This window comes from Triplophysa rosa, linkage group LG16, assembly GCF_024868665.1.
Source record: "Triplophysa rosa linkage group LG16, Trosa_1v2, whole genome shotgun sequence".
Taxonomy (NCBI): Eukaryota; Metazoa; Chordata; class Actinopteri; order Cypriniformes; family Nemacheilidae; genus Triplophysa; species Triplophysa rosa.
This window is the reverse complement of record NC_079905.1, coordinates 19,740,962-19,756,548: the sequence shown is the minus strand read 5'-3', so window position 1 is coordinate 19,756,548 and position 15,587 is coordinate 19,740,962. Positions and strand designations below refer to the sequence as shown.

General features: G+C 35.7%; 1 protein-coding gene and 1 long non-coding RNA gene across 2 annotated transcripts; one reads left to right on the top strand and one right to left on the bottom strand.

Moving 5' to 3' along the window:
- Positions 1-202: 202 nt before the first annotated feature.
- thap7 (THAP domain containing 7) lies at positions 203-15,001 on the top strand. Its single transcript, XM_057355185.1, has 5 exons — positions 203-404; positions 2,831-2,910; positions 3,350-3,505; positions 12,693-12,821; positions 13,027-15,001. Exons 2-5 carry the CDS (start codon positions 2,831-2,833, stop codon positions 14,516-14,518), a joined length of 1,857 nt encoding a protein of 618 aa, XP_057211168.1. The 5' UTR covers positions 203-404; the 3' UTR covers positions 14,519-15,001.
- On the bottom strand, positions 3,512-10,114 carry LOC130567224 (uncharacterized). Its single transcript, XR_008964559.1, has 4 exons — positions 8,761-10,114; positions 7,866-7,893; positions 7,435-7,527; positions 3,512-6,982 (listed from the first exon to the last, which is right to left on the bottom strand). It is a non-coding gene; the product is annotated as an uncharacterized LOC130567224 (long non-coding RNA).
- Positions 15,002-15,587: the final 586 nt, after the last annotated feature.

Sequence of the window (15,587 nt, the reverse complement as noted above, 5' to 3'; positions counted from 1 at the left end):
AACACAACTCTGGTTTATGTAATGTATGTCAGGAAAGAAACTGTAGATCATGCTTTGATTAGTTGTAGAAAATATGAGCAGGAAATAATTAGTCAAGAACATATGCAAGCCTTGGGTATTACAGAATTCAGAATAAAGACAGGAGTAGGCTAGAATCGAGTAGAGTAGTAGCAGCATTAATAACATTCCTGAGAAATAGTGGTTGAAAAACAGAATATAGAAATTTTCTGTAACTTATCTTCGTCACACTCCAGCACAGTAGGTGGCGGTATGCACCTTTACAGTTGGTTTGCACCCACCAATAAATCCACAGAAAAATAAAAACTCGCAAGGAAGGCGGGGTTTCATCTTGAGAGGTTAGGAAGAGAAGGAAGGCCATCTTCGTGAGGTCGCATGCCGTTGTGGTGAGTTTAAAGGACGAATCGCTAATAAATATAAATATTATTTGGCGATGCGGCGTATTTTTATTTAAAAGACTGATTTGTATATGTGTATAAATGCACATTGGTGAGTTCGCTACCGTTTTCAGTAAGATCTCTATTTAGCCGTTTGCTATCTAACGTTAGTTACCAAACATTAAACTCCTGCACGAACACGTTAGACACGATAAGCGCTGCCTGAGTTACAGTCATATTCATACGGTCGATCTATAAAAATGATGTACTAAATTCGGTTGTTAAGTGGTGACGTAAGGAATACATTTTTCGGGTCTAAGCGTCTATTCATTTCAAGCGGGGCTACAGCTTAAACCGCTGTTTATGAGCACTGTTTACTAATATTGCATATTTAAGCAAATCATGTAACGTATTAACGCAAAGTATACACTACAGTAACCAGGCTCAAGGAATCTCCAACATCAATATTTTACTAAAGTATGAAAAATAAGTCGCTGACTGGCCATGTGGGATTTCGTTATGAAGATAGGATCGCGGTTTTCGGATAGTTTTATATGGTGGTGCGTGGCATCCATGGAAGCATATTGGTAGCTATTTTCAATTTGAAATGCAATACGCAAAATGGCAATTCAGTATATAAATTGTCAATGCAATTGTGTATTTAAATATACATTTTAAATAACATATGTGCAACATTAAGTGCAAAATTCAATAAAAATTGTAAATTCATATGTTATTTTCACTAAATGCATTAACATTAACAGGTTGAACATTTGGGATTGCATTTTCATTTACACGCAGCTCGTTGAGTGTTGCAAAATTCAATGTGGAGTGGACTTTCGAGCTGGCTACGCATCACTCGTTACCTGTGTGGTTTTGAGGTGTTGAAAACACGTACAACTGCAGAGATGATAAAAGCGTTAACTCGCTTGCACACACACGTTTTCATCATAAACACATTCAGTATTTGTTGTCTTAGTCAATATCTTAACATAATCATTCAGAAACTCGTTTCCGTAACTTCAGGAATCGAGTTACAGTGAATCTGTCACAGCCCAAACTGCAGCATCCGGATGAATAAGTAACCAAGGTTAATTTTCGTAAGGGCAGATCTCCACTTTGGCAATGTTTATGTATATTTGTGCATAATCTCTCCCCTTACACTGTCTTCAGCACAAAAGTAGCACAGTACAGACAGGTGTTTTTTCACGTGGATGGATCGCGTTTGTGATTGTACAGTTAGTTACTGAAGAGTGGTCTCACAAAACGACCATTTCTGAACGATTGTGTGAAGATATTGTGACAAAAAAGACAATTATCAAAATACTGAATGTGTTCATGATGAAAACACGTACGAGAAAGTCAACTTATAGTGATTGAGACATTCAGGCGAGCTCACCGCTAAGGCAGAGAATTATCTACGATATGTAGATAGCAATGTAGCTACCAGTTCTATCGTCTACAGACACGTAATAATCTTTAAAAAACACGTAAGTAATTTTGTTTTTGTGCTCCAATTCGTGTGCATGCGATTTAATGTTTGTATCAGCTCTGCAGCCGCACATCCATGCACGTAACGAGCGATGCTGGCTCCGCCTTCACACAATGACGCTGTATGGGGAGGGGGCGTGGCCAGCTCGAAGTGCATTTTCAAGTCCACAATCCACATTGAATTTTGCAACACCCAACGCGCTGTGTGTAAATGAAAATGCAATCCCAAATGTTCAACCTGTTAATATTAATGCATTTAGGGAAAATAACATTTGAATTTTCATTTTGCTACAGTTTTGCTTCACTATCTTAAACGTATATAATCAATCCGGGGAATGCATTTTCATTCTAATTTTGCAACTTAAAGAGCATTAAAATTTCCATTTAAATAACATATTAAAACTAGTGTAGGAACTGACAAATGTAATTGATATAATTGAATTTTTATTTTCATTTTGCACGTAATGTTGCACATATGTTATGTAAAATGTATATTTAAATACACAATTGCATTGTCGTTTTACATACTGCATTGCCATTTTGCGTATTGCATTTCAAATTGAAAATAGCTACCAATATGCTTCCATAGGCATCAGGCTTAACAAGCAGAAGTTAGACAGAAACCTCCAAACCTTCATATAGTCATTTAACATCAAAAGCAAGTCTGGAAGACCATTAAGCCAAAAATATAACCTTAATAAATAAAAGATCACGTGTACTATCTTGATATACAAACAAAATGTGTTTAATATTATGGTACTCCGTCGTTTATTTATTATATTAAATTAAAAAGGTCATTATGTTTATGCATTATATTTTACATGTAAGTGTTCAAAGTGGCTTTTGTGTGAATACTACCTATAGAATAGGCCACAAAAAATATGTGGACACCTCTATTGTGACATGACATCATCATGATATTTGTTATAAATCTTTCCCCACAGATGCCCAGACACTGTTCTGCTGTAGGTTGTAAGTCACGGGACACAAAAGGGCTTCGAAAAACAGGAATCACTTTTCACAGGTGTGTCTGTGAAAGTCTTTTTAAATATGCTTTTCAATAAACTTTCAACAGGTGGCCGATGAAACCAACAAATTGTAATGAGATTTGAACCTTTACAATAAGTTTTGATTTCAAGTGATAGCGGTTAAATTCAAATTTAGAGATTTGTGGCTTATGCTGCCTTCACGTGCTCTCGGAATTATCGGATATATGATTTTCTAGGTAAAATTGCACATGATCTTCTTATGGCAAACACAACATCAGAGGTTGAACTTGTTCATGTACAATTTTTACCTAGGAAACTCATTTGGTAGCCTAGATGCTTTTATCTAGAGTGACTTACTGTGCATACAGAGCAAGCTGTACATTTTGGGGTTATGTATTACCAAAGAATCGACCCATACTCTGCCTGTTGAGTCACAGGAAAGCTTCTTGGTTTACTTGACATTATTTTTTCCAGGTTGCCAAAGAAGGGAAACCCTCGTCGTACAAGTTGGATTATCAATTCCCGTCGCAAAGGTCCTGGTGGGAAAGGACAGTGGGACCCCCAGAGTCATTTCATCTACTTCTGCTCCAAACATTTTACCCCTGACAGCTTTGAACTCTCTGGTGTCAGGTCTGTAGTTTATTAGATTCTAATCTCCTTGCCAGTTCCACTTTATAGAGAAGCAATGGCAAAAACTGTTTCGCCATCATATTAAAAAGCATACAATTTTATTTATACAGGCATAAGATTTTTTATAGTTTTGGCAAAAAAAAATTATTTCAGTTTTCAATTTTATCCAAATTAATTTTATTTATATTTAATTTAGTTTATTTAGTGTTAAGCTCAATTCATGATGTGATAAACACGCAGAAGCGTTTTGGCTTTCCCCCGGCCGGTGAAAAAATGTCAGAACGCTAGCTGTTTGGAAAGGTAAGGGGCCTGGATCTGGAGATGTAAAAGTTACAGTCGGGAAAGTCAATTTTGAAAAGAAATGATTCCATAAAAAGTGTCTGGATAAGAATTTAGGACAGGGTTTTGCAGCCTGTTGATAGCCAACATGGAGGAGGATTTTGCAGCATTTGTAATAGTGTTGTCACGATACTGGAATTTCCAACTTCAATACGATACCTTAAAAATAACGATTTTTGATACCGCGGGAAAAGACTGCCATATTAAAGATCGGGTATCATGCTACGTCATGCATTCTGACTTATTTACACTGTTAAACGTGCTGGCTTCTCATGCTTAACATGGTCAACTTGTTAAAAAACGAGTTTGACGTATGAGATAGTATTTCTGTACTTTATACAATCCCCCAGATCTCCAACTTGTTTCGGAAAGTTTTTTTATAATTGTGGATCCCTGTGTCATAAAAGGGATCCTATTCCTTTTATTGGCTTACCATCCCACTTACCATCAAGATTATCTGTGGTGCGTCAAGATGGGCTGCGCTACAGCTCGTTACTCTTTCGATAGTGAAGTTTAGGTGTGTGTGTTTGTTCACGGCATTTCAGTGATGGATGTTATATAAACGGTGTATATAAAGCTGGATTTGGAGATCGTTTGAAACTGATAGATGGCGTGGTCCCAGTGCTAAAAGATGTCAAACTAAGTCATACAGTACCATTATTCACGGATCGTGCTCTATGGTTTGGAATGGGGTGTACGATATTGGCAAAAAAATTATATCTAGATATTTTCTGGGATTTCCCGATAACAATAAGCAGGGGATATTTTGCATCCTATAGTTTTATGTTGTACTAGCTCCATCTTACATGTTACCAGGACATTCATTGTTGATATTATTAATAGAGAATGAGAAAGATTTTCTCATCAAATCCTGTAATCAATCACTCATTCTCATGTCAACCTTTGTGAGTATTACTTGTGCAGAACTTAAAAGAAATTTTAAAGAACGATGTTAACCAAACAACACTGAACCCCACTGACTTCCATTGTATGGACACAAAACCATTGAAACATTTCTCAAAATATCTTCTTTTGTGTTTCACAGAAGAGTCATATACAGGTTTTCAACAACATAAGGGTAAATAAACGATGTTAGAATAAATTATATTTGAATGAACAGAAATGAATATATTTTGAGTAAACTATCCCTTTAAGGAAACGGTCTTTAAATCAGGGCTGCCCTTGACTAGAGATTTTGTTTAGTCGATTAGTAATCTTTCATTAAGTCGACTATTTGCATTTTTATGATATTAATTGAAATATTTCAATATACATGGGGAATAGGGACATCAGATGATGGTTTAAGCTTCATGTATGAAAAAGATGTTTAATGTAACATTGCTGACATTGTTCTAAATTACAGAGATATACAAAACCTTTATAATAAGCTTTTAAAATATAAATGAAGTGCTCAAGCGCAGGCAAAATGCAATCCGCTGTGACACTGCCACAAGTTATAATTATATGTCTCAATATAATAAAACTAGTGGAAATTGAAAAAAGATGGAATAAATCAATTCATCAGTTTTAGGCAAACAAAATTTTAGTGCAAAAAAATTAAAAGTGCCTACGGACATGCCTACAGACAAATAATGAAACCTTTTTCTCTGGACCAGACTGCAGAAATGAACTGTAGCAATATCTGAAACGTAGAATATAAAATAAATTGTAAATAAACGACTAAATAAAAATACAGCAAACTTGAAGCACATCAGTGAAAGAAAACATCAGTGGAAATAATCAAGCCGACGGCTTTAAAACCGAACGAAACTCCGAGGTCAGAACACAAAAAATAGCAATAAATAAATATATTCAAAAACATTGTTTAAACTAATAAATAAAATTTAAAGAAGTAACTAAACACCAAAACAATATAGACCATTAATTAACTCGCCTACTTTTTCCTTCGATTTCCGCATCTCCGCCATCAGTGCTCTTCTTCCTAAATATATGCCCAAAAATCGGATTTGAAGTGACAGTCTGAATGTAGCTTTTGTCCTGTGATCAAAAAAAAATGGGCTTTCTGTTCACGTTCTAGGCTCTTCTACATTTCTTTACATAATACGCTTTATTAAGGCGTATACAGAATTTGGTCTTAATGGATTAAACCACATTTAGCGTTTTGGAGTTTGTCCACATTGTAGGGAAAACTGAGCTCTGTGTCCCACACACAATGAAGCTGATGTACTCTACATCATAGAGTAAAATATAGTTCTCTGTCTCCAGTATCTCGATGAGTACAATATGAAAGCGCATTTTCGCGTATATCTTAATGAATATATTAACGCTGCGTTAAAGTTCAAGTAATGTTGTGTGAAGTCAAAGCACAAATGAAACGATCAATAAAAAACTGAAACTGGTGTAGGGTTGGGTACCGGACTCTGTACTTTTAAGGGCACCGACTGAATTACGTCGTACACTGAAAACCCTAATAAGTTGACTGAACTAAATTGATTGAGTAAACTCGTTGCCTCAATTTAATTGAGTAATGGAGTCTCCCGAAACTTGCATATTTAAGTTTATTTAACGTGCCGGTGTTGTAGACTATACTTTAATCTTTCAGTTCACCAAACTTGGCGCTTATTTAATGTACTTAAATTATTTTGTTCACTTAACTTGGTATTAATTTCAAGTGTACTTAAATATTTGTTCACTTATTTATTTGTTAACATAATGATGTTATTATTTTTGAAGCTTTGTGCACATAGAACTGAAATAAAACAATGAACAGCATATTTAATCTTTGAATTTTTATTGACAAAATGTCACAATATTAATTAAAATACAGTAAAACACTATACTTTAATGGGAATGGGTCACCGCCACACTGTAAAGGTGGTAACAACCAAATTAACTGCAGTACATCAATTGTACAACTCTATGCACATTTACAGTATACTTCACTCAAGTAACTTCACTCACAATTATGTTAATGTAAAATGAAAATATTATTATAATACACATAATAAAAACTACATTTCACCATTTAAGCTTTATGCAAACACGGCACATTGTCACTGAACATTGTCTTCAAAGAATAGAAGTCGTCAAATGCAAGGAGTTGGGGGACTGAAGATCAGTGTCCTCGAATAAGATCAGCTCTGGTACATCAAGGATAGTGTTGCGATGATCAGACACCTAGTAAAAAAACAGGTATAAATAGAGTATTGTGATCAGGAATCAAAGGTTTATCATCAATGCATGCTTATCAGAATGCACATTAAGTTTATTAAAATAGCTAATCACTAACCCTAAACCAACATTATATTAACATGTATACATTTGAATTGATGTAAATGTAGATGCTTCCTGCAAAGAATTTGGTATACAGTTTTGAAAGTATGCATTATAAATGACGTTTATTATATTGAAGACTTGAACAAAAAAGTTGCCACCTTTGTATATTAAAGTAATGCTTCACCCAAAAATGAAAATGTACTCACACTCAGGCCTTTCAATATATAGATGAGTGTGTTAAAGACCTTCTGAAGTGACTCAATGGGGTTTGGTAAGAAAAATATATATATTTAAAACTTTTTAAAGTAAAAAGTTTTGGGTGAACTATCCCTTTTAAGAACAGATGTACTTACTTAACATGACTTGAAGAAAGAAGAGTCATCATCTCCGAGCATGATAGGCGGTCCTCAAAGAACAAGGGTTCGGACATCGGTTGGTTGGGCTGACTTTAGAGGAAAAGATTAAATTCTATTAATGCCAGAAAAACTTAATATCAATCTATTTGAAGCATTGTTATGAGAATATATGATTTAAATTAAGATTATCATACATAACACATTACTGATATGAATATAAGAAATAAATTACATGTTGACAATGTCCCATCGTGTTTTTGTATGAATTTTTGCCAGATTAACTTTCAAACTACTAATGGAGTTGAACGTACAAAGACAGTCCTTGTGTAGGCATGGAAAAGGTACAGTTTTTGTATGACCACCATGTTTCAAACGATAATGTTTGAGAAGTTCCCCTCTTTTTGCAGAGTCAAAAATGCAATACTTACATTTCCACATGTCGTTGTCTCATGTTACCTGTAACAGAAAAAATTGAAAATATTAAGTTTAACAAAGTCAGTGCAAAAACAACGAAAATTACATTATAATTAAGATGGTAATCTTACAATGTTATCCAAAAGAAACCTAAACATCCAAATAAAGGTGACAATCATACTAGAAGGTACATCAGATATGGCTGTTAAATACGTAAATTACTTTGTAGCTAATTACTGGTGACCAGTGTGAAGATGGTCTGTAATTTCACATATACTGTATATGCGTCACTACTAAACATCACTACCCTTATTCGTCTCAGCTATAGTTGCAATGTTCTTATAACACACAATTAACCTATAATTCATACTTTAAAAATGCACTGTACAAGTCAAAATATGTAAAAAGTCGACTTCTAAATCATACCTTGAGAACATTATATTGAAAATATTGTTATTTAACGGCGACAATGACAAAGTTTGCCCTGGAAAGGCTAACCCACGTGGTCTAAAGTTAAGCAGTAACGATAGCTACCATGTGCTTTCTCTCATCACAAAATCATTAAAAAAAATATCGGCGAGGTTGGCAAAGTTTGAGCGGGAAAAAACAACGTTAACTGATCTCAGAAGTGGCTGTCATGTTCTTTACAACAGAAATACACGATTACACTATGATTAAGTGTTTGAACTTATATGTTTCAGTATTACAAATCAATAAAGAACCATTTTATATCTCAGTTGTTATAGCGTTACCATCACAAATCCATACCGTTAATTGATGGCTACGCTAGCAAGTTTGACCGGGCTGCATTGTCTTTTATTATAGAAATGTTCCACAAGGATTTAAATAAACATATTTCACTCTTAAAAATCACACAGCATAACTTTATATATAAATAAATGTACTTACCGAACATAGCACATATTCCGTCTTGAACTGTGAGTGTCAGCTCAGCAACAGAACAGACAAGGCCGAAAGGACCAACTTTGTAATCCACCAATCGGTGCATTAGTTTTCTTGTTGCTAGGCAGAACAGAACTGCTTGCATGGAGTGAACCATTTAAGTAAAAATAACCAAAAGGATTTTTAAAGGATTAATCATGATTTTGAGCTCACAAGACTTGAAATTGTAAGTTTAAGCATTTTGAAGGTACATAAAGTTAAATCAACTCATATTTTTAAATGTCAGGACCAAAATGGAAAATTGTAATTAATGTTTAGTCAACATCACTTGATTGTTTAAGTACATACAACATTAGGGTTTACAGTGTATTACCGAGTATCGACTAGGGCTGAAATGATTCCTCGAGTAACTCGAGTAATTCGAATACAAAAAATCATCTTTGTTTAATCCATTTAACTACAATACACACGGAGCACTGCGTTTCCCCACGGACCGTTATTACTAACGCACAGCCCGCTAAACTCTATTCATGTTGCAGGGCTCTCAAGTCTCACGCATTCACCGTGAGACACACGCATTTTAGTCTGTTCACACGCTCACACGTATTTCTCATGCTGATAAATAAGTGATAGCTTATTGAAATGGTGAACTGCTATTTTACTTAGTTTTAGTCTATTTTGCGAGTGAAACTTGTTTTCCGGCTGCATTGAGTCCATAAAACTAGATGTGGACTAGTGGATGCCAAATCCTGTTATTTACACATGCCATCTGTCTGTTCTGCGTGTCCGAGTGAATGAACTGCACAGTTTAACGTGCTACACGTGTGATGCTCATGAATTTGTCTGCGTCTGCGCTGAATGAGGACATGAACTTCACCTCCTGAGTTGCTCTGAGAGTTTATTTCACGAACATGTTATTGTTTGAGTGAAGAAACAGACATACTAAAAAATAAGCGTCTTCTGACAACCTGCCAAATTAAAAGTCATATGCTATATATTACTATTTAATAGTAAAAAAAGAAACTAAAACTAATTTATATAAACTAAATGCATCATGAAAAGCTGAAGTTAGTTGTTTACCTTTGAGATTATTCTTTCTATTTTTATTCATGTTTCTTATTTATATGTTTGTATTATATTGCATTTTGAATTTAATATGGCAATGGAATGTACTAAATGGGTTTAGTTTTCACAGATATTAATGTGTGCGATTTCAGCAATAAAAACTTTAATTGTTCTAAAAAGGAAACAAATTAGTTATTTTACTCATTTTAAGAGACCTGTCTTATTTTCTCTTGTATATTTAGTATTGCTTTTTAATAAAGCATTAAAACCCTTTAATGCTCGGCTAGCCATGGATTATCCCACTTATACCATGGTCATTTGCCAAGTTAAAGCTGTTATAGGTGATTACAGCAAAGAGTATGGCAAGGAGAAACTCAATAGAATGTTCCATTGCAACACCTGCGTCCAGAAGCAGCCCTGCGCTTTCCCCATTTTGGGGTTTAAGTGACTGCAGTCCAATAGGTTTTTGCTGATGCTATGGCAATATCAGCTCTTTTGTTAAAAAAAAACTTACATTAAAGCTGAAATCCAACCTGAATGACAACACATAATAAAGCGCTAGACTAGTAAGCATCAAATCCTTTTAACAGTTTATTTGTGTTATTTGTTTGTGACTTTGTGTACTTTATTTTTTATACAAAACCTTTGCTCTCCAGATACCATGTCAGTTTTGGTTGAAATTCGATTAAGTTCAAGTATTAGCATTATAAATCCTGAATTAATACCAACATATGAAATTAAGTTAAGGACATATGCATCAGAAAAATTGGGAATGTTGGACAATACATAATTATATAACAGTAGCATAACAGCTTGACAGTAAAACATAGCCTATATAAGATAATACAACATTTACTGTAGGTGTCAAAAAATTTACTGATGACTTAACTTGAGACAAGGAAGTTCCAGGATTTCATTAGTGTAAGATTTCTCTCTAAATTAAGTATGACAGGTAAGAATTAAGTGATTTAGATCATCTAAGGTTATAATAAAGTTACCGTTTCTCAGGAGGTAGGCTATACATAACATTACAAATGTAACATACAAAATAAGTTATCAATGAAATTAATAGAGCAAATGAATTTAATAAGCTCATTCTAATTTAGTGTGCTGCACAGACCGATCTGCTTAAAGTATGTCATTGTCATACGAGAGCGATACGACAGTAAACGGCTCATTATGCTTTTAAATCACCCTCTTGTACTTTATTGTTGTAAAGCCTATCGTTACACATGTTTGATTATGTTTGACAAACGTAGTTTTGGCTGTGATGACACACGCCTGAACGTGTAAAGTGCGCTGTTTATCAGTTTTTTACGGTGACAGCTGAATCTCAGGGAGGAATTTAAACAGTCGCATAATTTACGTCATGCTTTCAGTTCTGCGCTTCGGCACGATTTGCGCTCACACTACATGTGCCACGCCCGAGCCCAACCGCACCGTGCTCTGGCCCACCTCTTCCAAGCGAGCCACGGACCGCTAAACGAACCATGCCCAGGTGCGGATACTGAGCGATCAGACTAGTCAAATGAACCGGGCTTTGGGGGTAAAACATGCTCGGGCACAGTTCAGATTTCCTAGTGAGAGTACACGCTAAGATAGCGCTGGCTTAGGTCCCACTTCAAAACACACTATTTTTACCCTTTTATAAAGCCAAAGGCATGATGAAAGGCAAGATTTGTACTGTCACATTTGATAATTTTGATTTAAAGGCTATCAGTGTTTATTAATGCTTTTTTTTCTATTTAGTTATTTTATTTATTCGATTTCAATACATGTATTTCTTGTTTTTGAAATGCTTTGTTTATTGAAACGAAACTGCACACATTTCCATTAACAGTTAAGTTTGACATTATAAATGTCAGATCAAGAGCAGTGTGCGGTGAGGGCCTATAGGCTACACTATAACCTTTCTGTTGTTTAAACTGTTATGTGGTCAGCAGACCTGGAACACCTTCATAGGTGTGCATTTACTGAAAGTTAATGCATACCCATAGAACGTTTGTCAACCAATCAGATTTAAGCATTCAACAGCCCTGTGGTATAAACAGTTTTAATGCACACCTTCCAGCCAATCAGAAATCAAAATCCGTGATCCAAACCTTGAGTTTTGTGATCCGTTGCACCTAGGGCTGTCACGATTATGAAATTTGACTGACGATTAATTGTCTAATAAATCATTGCGATTATGACGATTAATTGTCTGTTTTAGAGCTTTGACTTTTAATTCTCATACATTTTTTATTCTGCTTTGAAACGACCATATTGTTCTGAATATAAAGACTGTTCTTTTTCTTGGAAATACATAGGAAAAAATTGGGTCATCATACTTAAGGTTTAGGCTTTTACCTGTCAATAATACAACTGCCAAATACTTGTAAATTGATCAGGAGTGAATTGAAGCCACCATTAAAATGCTATCAGTCATAGAAAAGCTAGTCTGTTTTTTTCTCACTTGCAAGACTACAATAAAAGTTTACTTCTATGTTAATGAGGTTTTGGTAGACTGGTTTTCACACTGAAATAATATTAAATTGTACTGCAGGTTATTTTTATGGTATATGCTTTAGTTTTTTTTTAAGTGATTGTGTTGTGGTGGTACATTTTACAAGTATTACCATGCTTTAGTTACAATATATACAATAAAATATGCAATATGCAGATGCACTACAGATGTGCAATAATTGCGATGATCTGAAACCATCGCGAGTTTACTGTTGTGACTCAGGGTAAGCCAAGGCAATCGTTTTGGACACTGATCTGTTTATGTATTTGCTCAATAATTAATTTCTGTTTATTTATAACCCAAAAACAGATTGAAGCTTCAAATAGGAAGAATAAATATATTAATTAATACCTCTCTTGCTTTTTAGTGGCTATCGCAGGCTTAAGGATGATGCAATTCCCACTGTTTTCGAAATTCAGCCTCAGAAACGAGGCACAGCTAAGAGATGTGCTACAAAGAGAAGAGGCAGACCACGAAACGTGGACAAACATATCAGGTACCTTGCATTAATCTCCAATTTAAAGGCTGTTATTTTACTTTATAACCTGTCTAAACAAAATCTAATTTTTGTGGTTATAAAATCCTTGATCTTAGAAAACAGTTAAGTGTTTCTGTCCTTTTGTATTTCTCTACTGTGGATAAGTTTGTTTTACCTAATGAGTAAAATAATAAATGTGCGTGTTTTCAACAATTCACTTTAGTGTCAAGAACTCCTCCAATAATGAGGACTCAGAAAGCGAGGAGATCTTCAATGGTGGAAGAGTGACGCAGACGGTAGCACATGATATAGGTGTTAAGAGCTCTGAACAAGTTAAAAGGGAGGAAAATCAAAGGCAACCTCCTCCCCAACCATCATCGGAGGCTGTTAACACTGCTGTAGATGATCAGCTAGCTGTTGCCTCTTCTCCTCAACCTTCCCCACGTATACCTTCTCCATCCTGCTACATGAGGCGTCTCCCTCCACCACCTGGCTTCTATCTGCCAAAAGAACACAACTATGCTCAGTTGTGCCCTTTACTGTGGCGTAAACACTATGATAAAGCCATTGACAGCTTAGAAAAAACACTGCACCTTCTTAGTGCGGCCCGACGCCGGGAGAATCGGTTACGCAATGCCCTTTTGCGCCTTAGAGAGAACCGGCTTAAAAGTACCCTTATTCGCGTGCGAGATGGAGTAAAAGGAAAAGAGGACAAAGGAGGCAGGTTTTCAAGCTGGGTTGCTCAAAAAGCAGATCTTCTGGCTGAGGGTTGGAACGGCCAGGCACTGGCAAGGTCAACGGTCATGTTGGAAGATGAGGAAGGATTTTGTCTTTATTGTGGAAGAGACAGTGAGGGAAAAAAAGTAATTGGCCATAAAGAGGCAACAGTTGGACCTGATGATGTTCAAGGGCTCCAGGTAAGGTGCAGGCCTAAAGGAATGAAGGAAATCGTAAAAAAAGTCAATGTTCCTAAAATACTCAAAGATCAAGGGTCAGGAAACACAATCACTGATGTGCTACCCATTGACCAACAGAGCTACTATGTTTATTACTGTGAGAGTGTTGAGAATGAGGACACGATGCAGGTGGTCACCATGGAATTGCAACCACACCAGCTTAACACAGAGAATGAAGCTTTTATTGACCAGCAGAATAATGCCGAAACCATCCAACAACAACTGGCAGTGCTGCAACCACAGACTGAAGAAATACACCCACAGATGCATACTGTAAATGGACCTGTACAATACTCATCCACACTACATGATACTTCAGCACCATTCCAGCTTCAGGTTCTGCAGTCACATCCTGGACTGCTTTTTCCAGAGATTGATACAAAAGACAACAACGAATCGGAAATGGATAAGGGAGGAGGGCAGCACTTTTACTGGGTACAGGAAAGGACAGATGATCATGTCATACTGATGTCAGTGCCTGCGGAAACAAGTGAACAGAGCAAAAGTGAAAATGATGAGAGTGTGATTGAGGCTGTGCAACATCAGTCAGTATTGGAGAGGTTTCAATTTAGGGTGACCGAGGATCCACTGCATGTAAAATGCGATTCCACTCCCTTGAAAACTACAGGGTGGGGGAACAGTCAAGTCACTCATCAGTCAAACTTGAGGCATACAGGAGTGGGTGGAGATGTAAGGGAGAGGCTGAAGGAACATCTTGAGGGGTTTGAGCTACAGCTTAGCAGCGAGTTTATTGACTGAATTGCTCTGTATAATACTTCTATAATTTTGCCTGTGGTTATTTTCCATACAATTTGCAACCTACAGAAAGGCTCTTTTCAGAGGAGATGAGCAGTCTGTTTAGATCAGAATCATTGTAAACCATGATTTAATAAAACACTACTACAATGTGTATGTTGAAATGTGTTGAGTTTGACAATAAACATGGTGTATGGACAGTTTCATCAATATTAGACAGCAGTATTTTGAGGATTGGTCCTTAAAAATTAAACTCTTTATTGGATTGATTATTCAATCTGCTTATTAGGATAAAGTAATTGAATAATCAATCCAATAAAGAGTGTAATTGAAATGTACTCTTGCCGACTAATACATTTTTTCTGTTTTGTCTAGCATTATGTTTTTAAGCTTTGTTCACATAAAAATCCAGCCAATATTAACTACTTCCTACTTGCCAAAGGAAGGCCCAGTTCTTTATTCCTCTTAAAGGGATACTTCACCCAAAAATGAAAATTCTGTCATCATTACTCACTTTCGAGTTGTTCCAAATGTGTATTAATTTCTTTGTTCTGAAGAACACAGAGAAAGATGTTTGAAATAATACTTATAACCAAACAGATTACAACACCCATTGACTACCATAGTAGGAAAATGTACTTTAAACTTTTTTTTGTTCTGTTAAACACAAAAGAAGACATTTTGAAGAATGTAGGACAGCAAACAGTTCTGGGGCACTTGACTTTTTCCTACTATGGTAGTCAATGGGTGTTGAGATCTGTTTGGTTATAAGCATTATTCCAAATATATTTCTCTGTGTTCATCAGAACAAAGAAATTTATACACATTGGGAACAACTCGAATGTGAGTAAATGATGACCGAATTTTCATTTTTGGGTGAAGTATCCCTTTAAGGTGTTAACTTTATCTACTTTTACATCCTGGGGAGTTTGATCCTTACCTTTATTGCAATTGGCTTGCTTACTGTAATACCAAAACACTATTTTCTATAAAGCTTGTAAAACTATATGCATATGAGTACAAATAAAACTGTTTTGATTTAGAGAGAATTTACTGTGGTCATATGAACTAT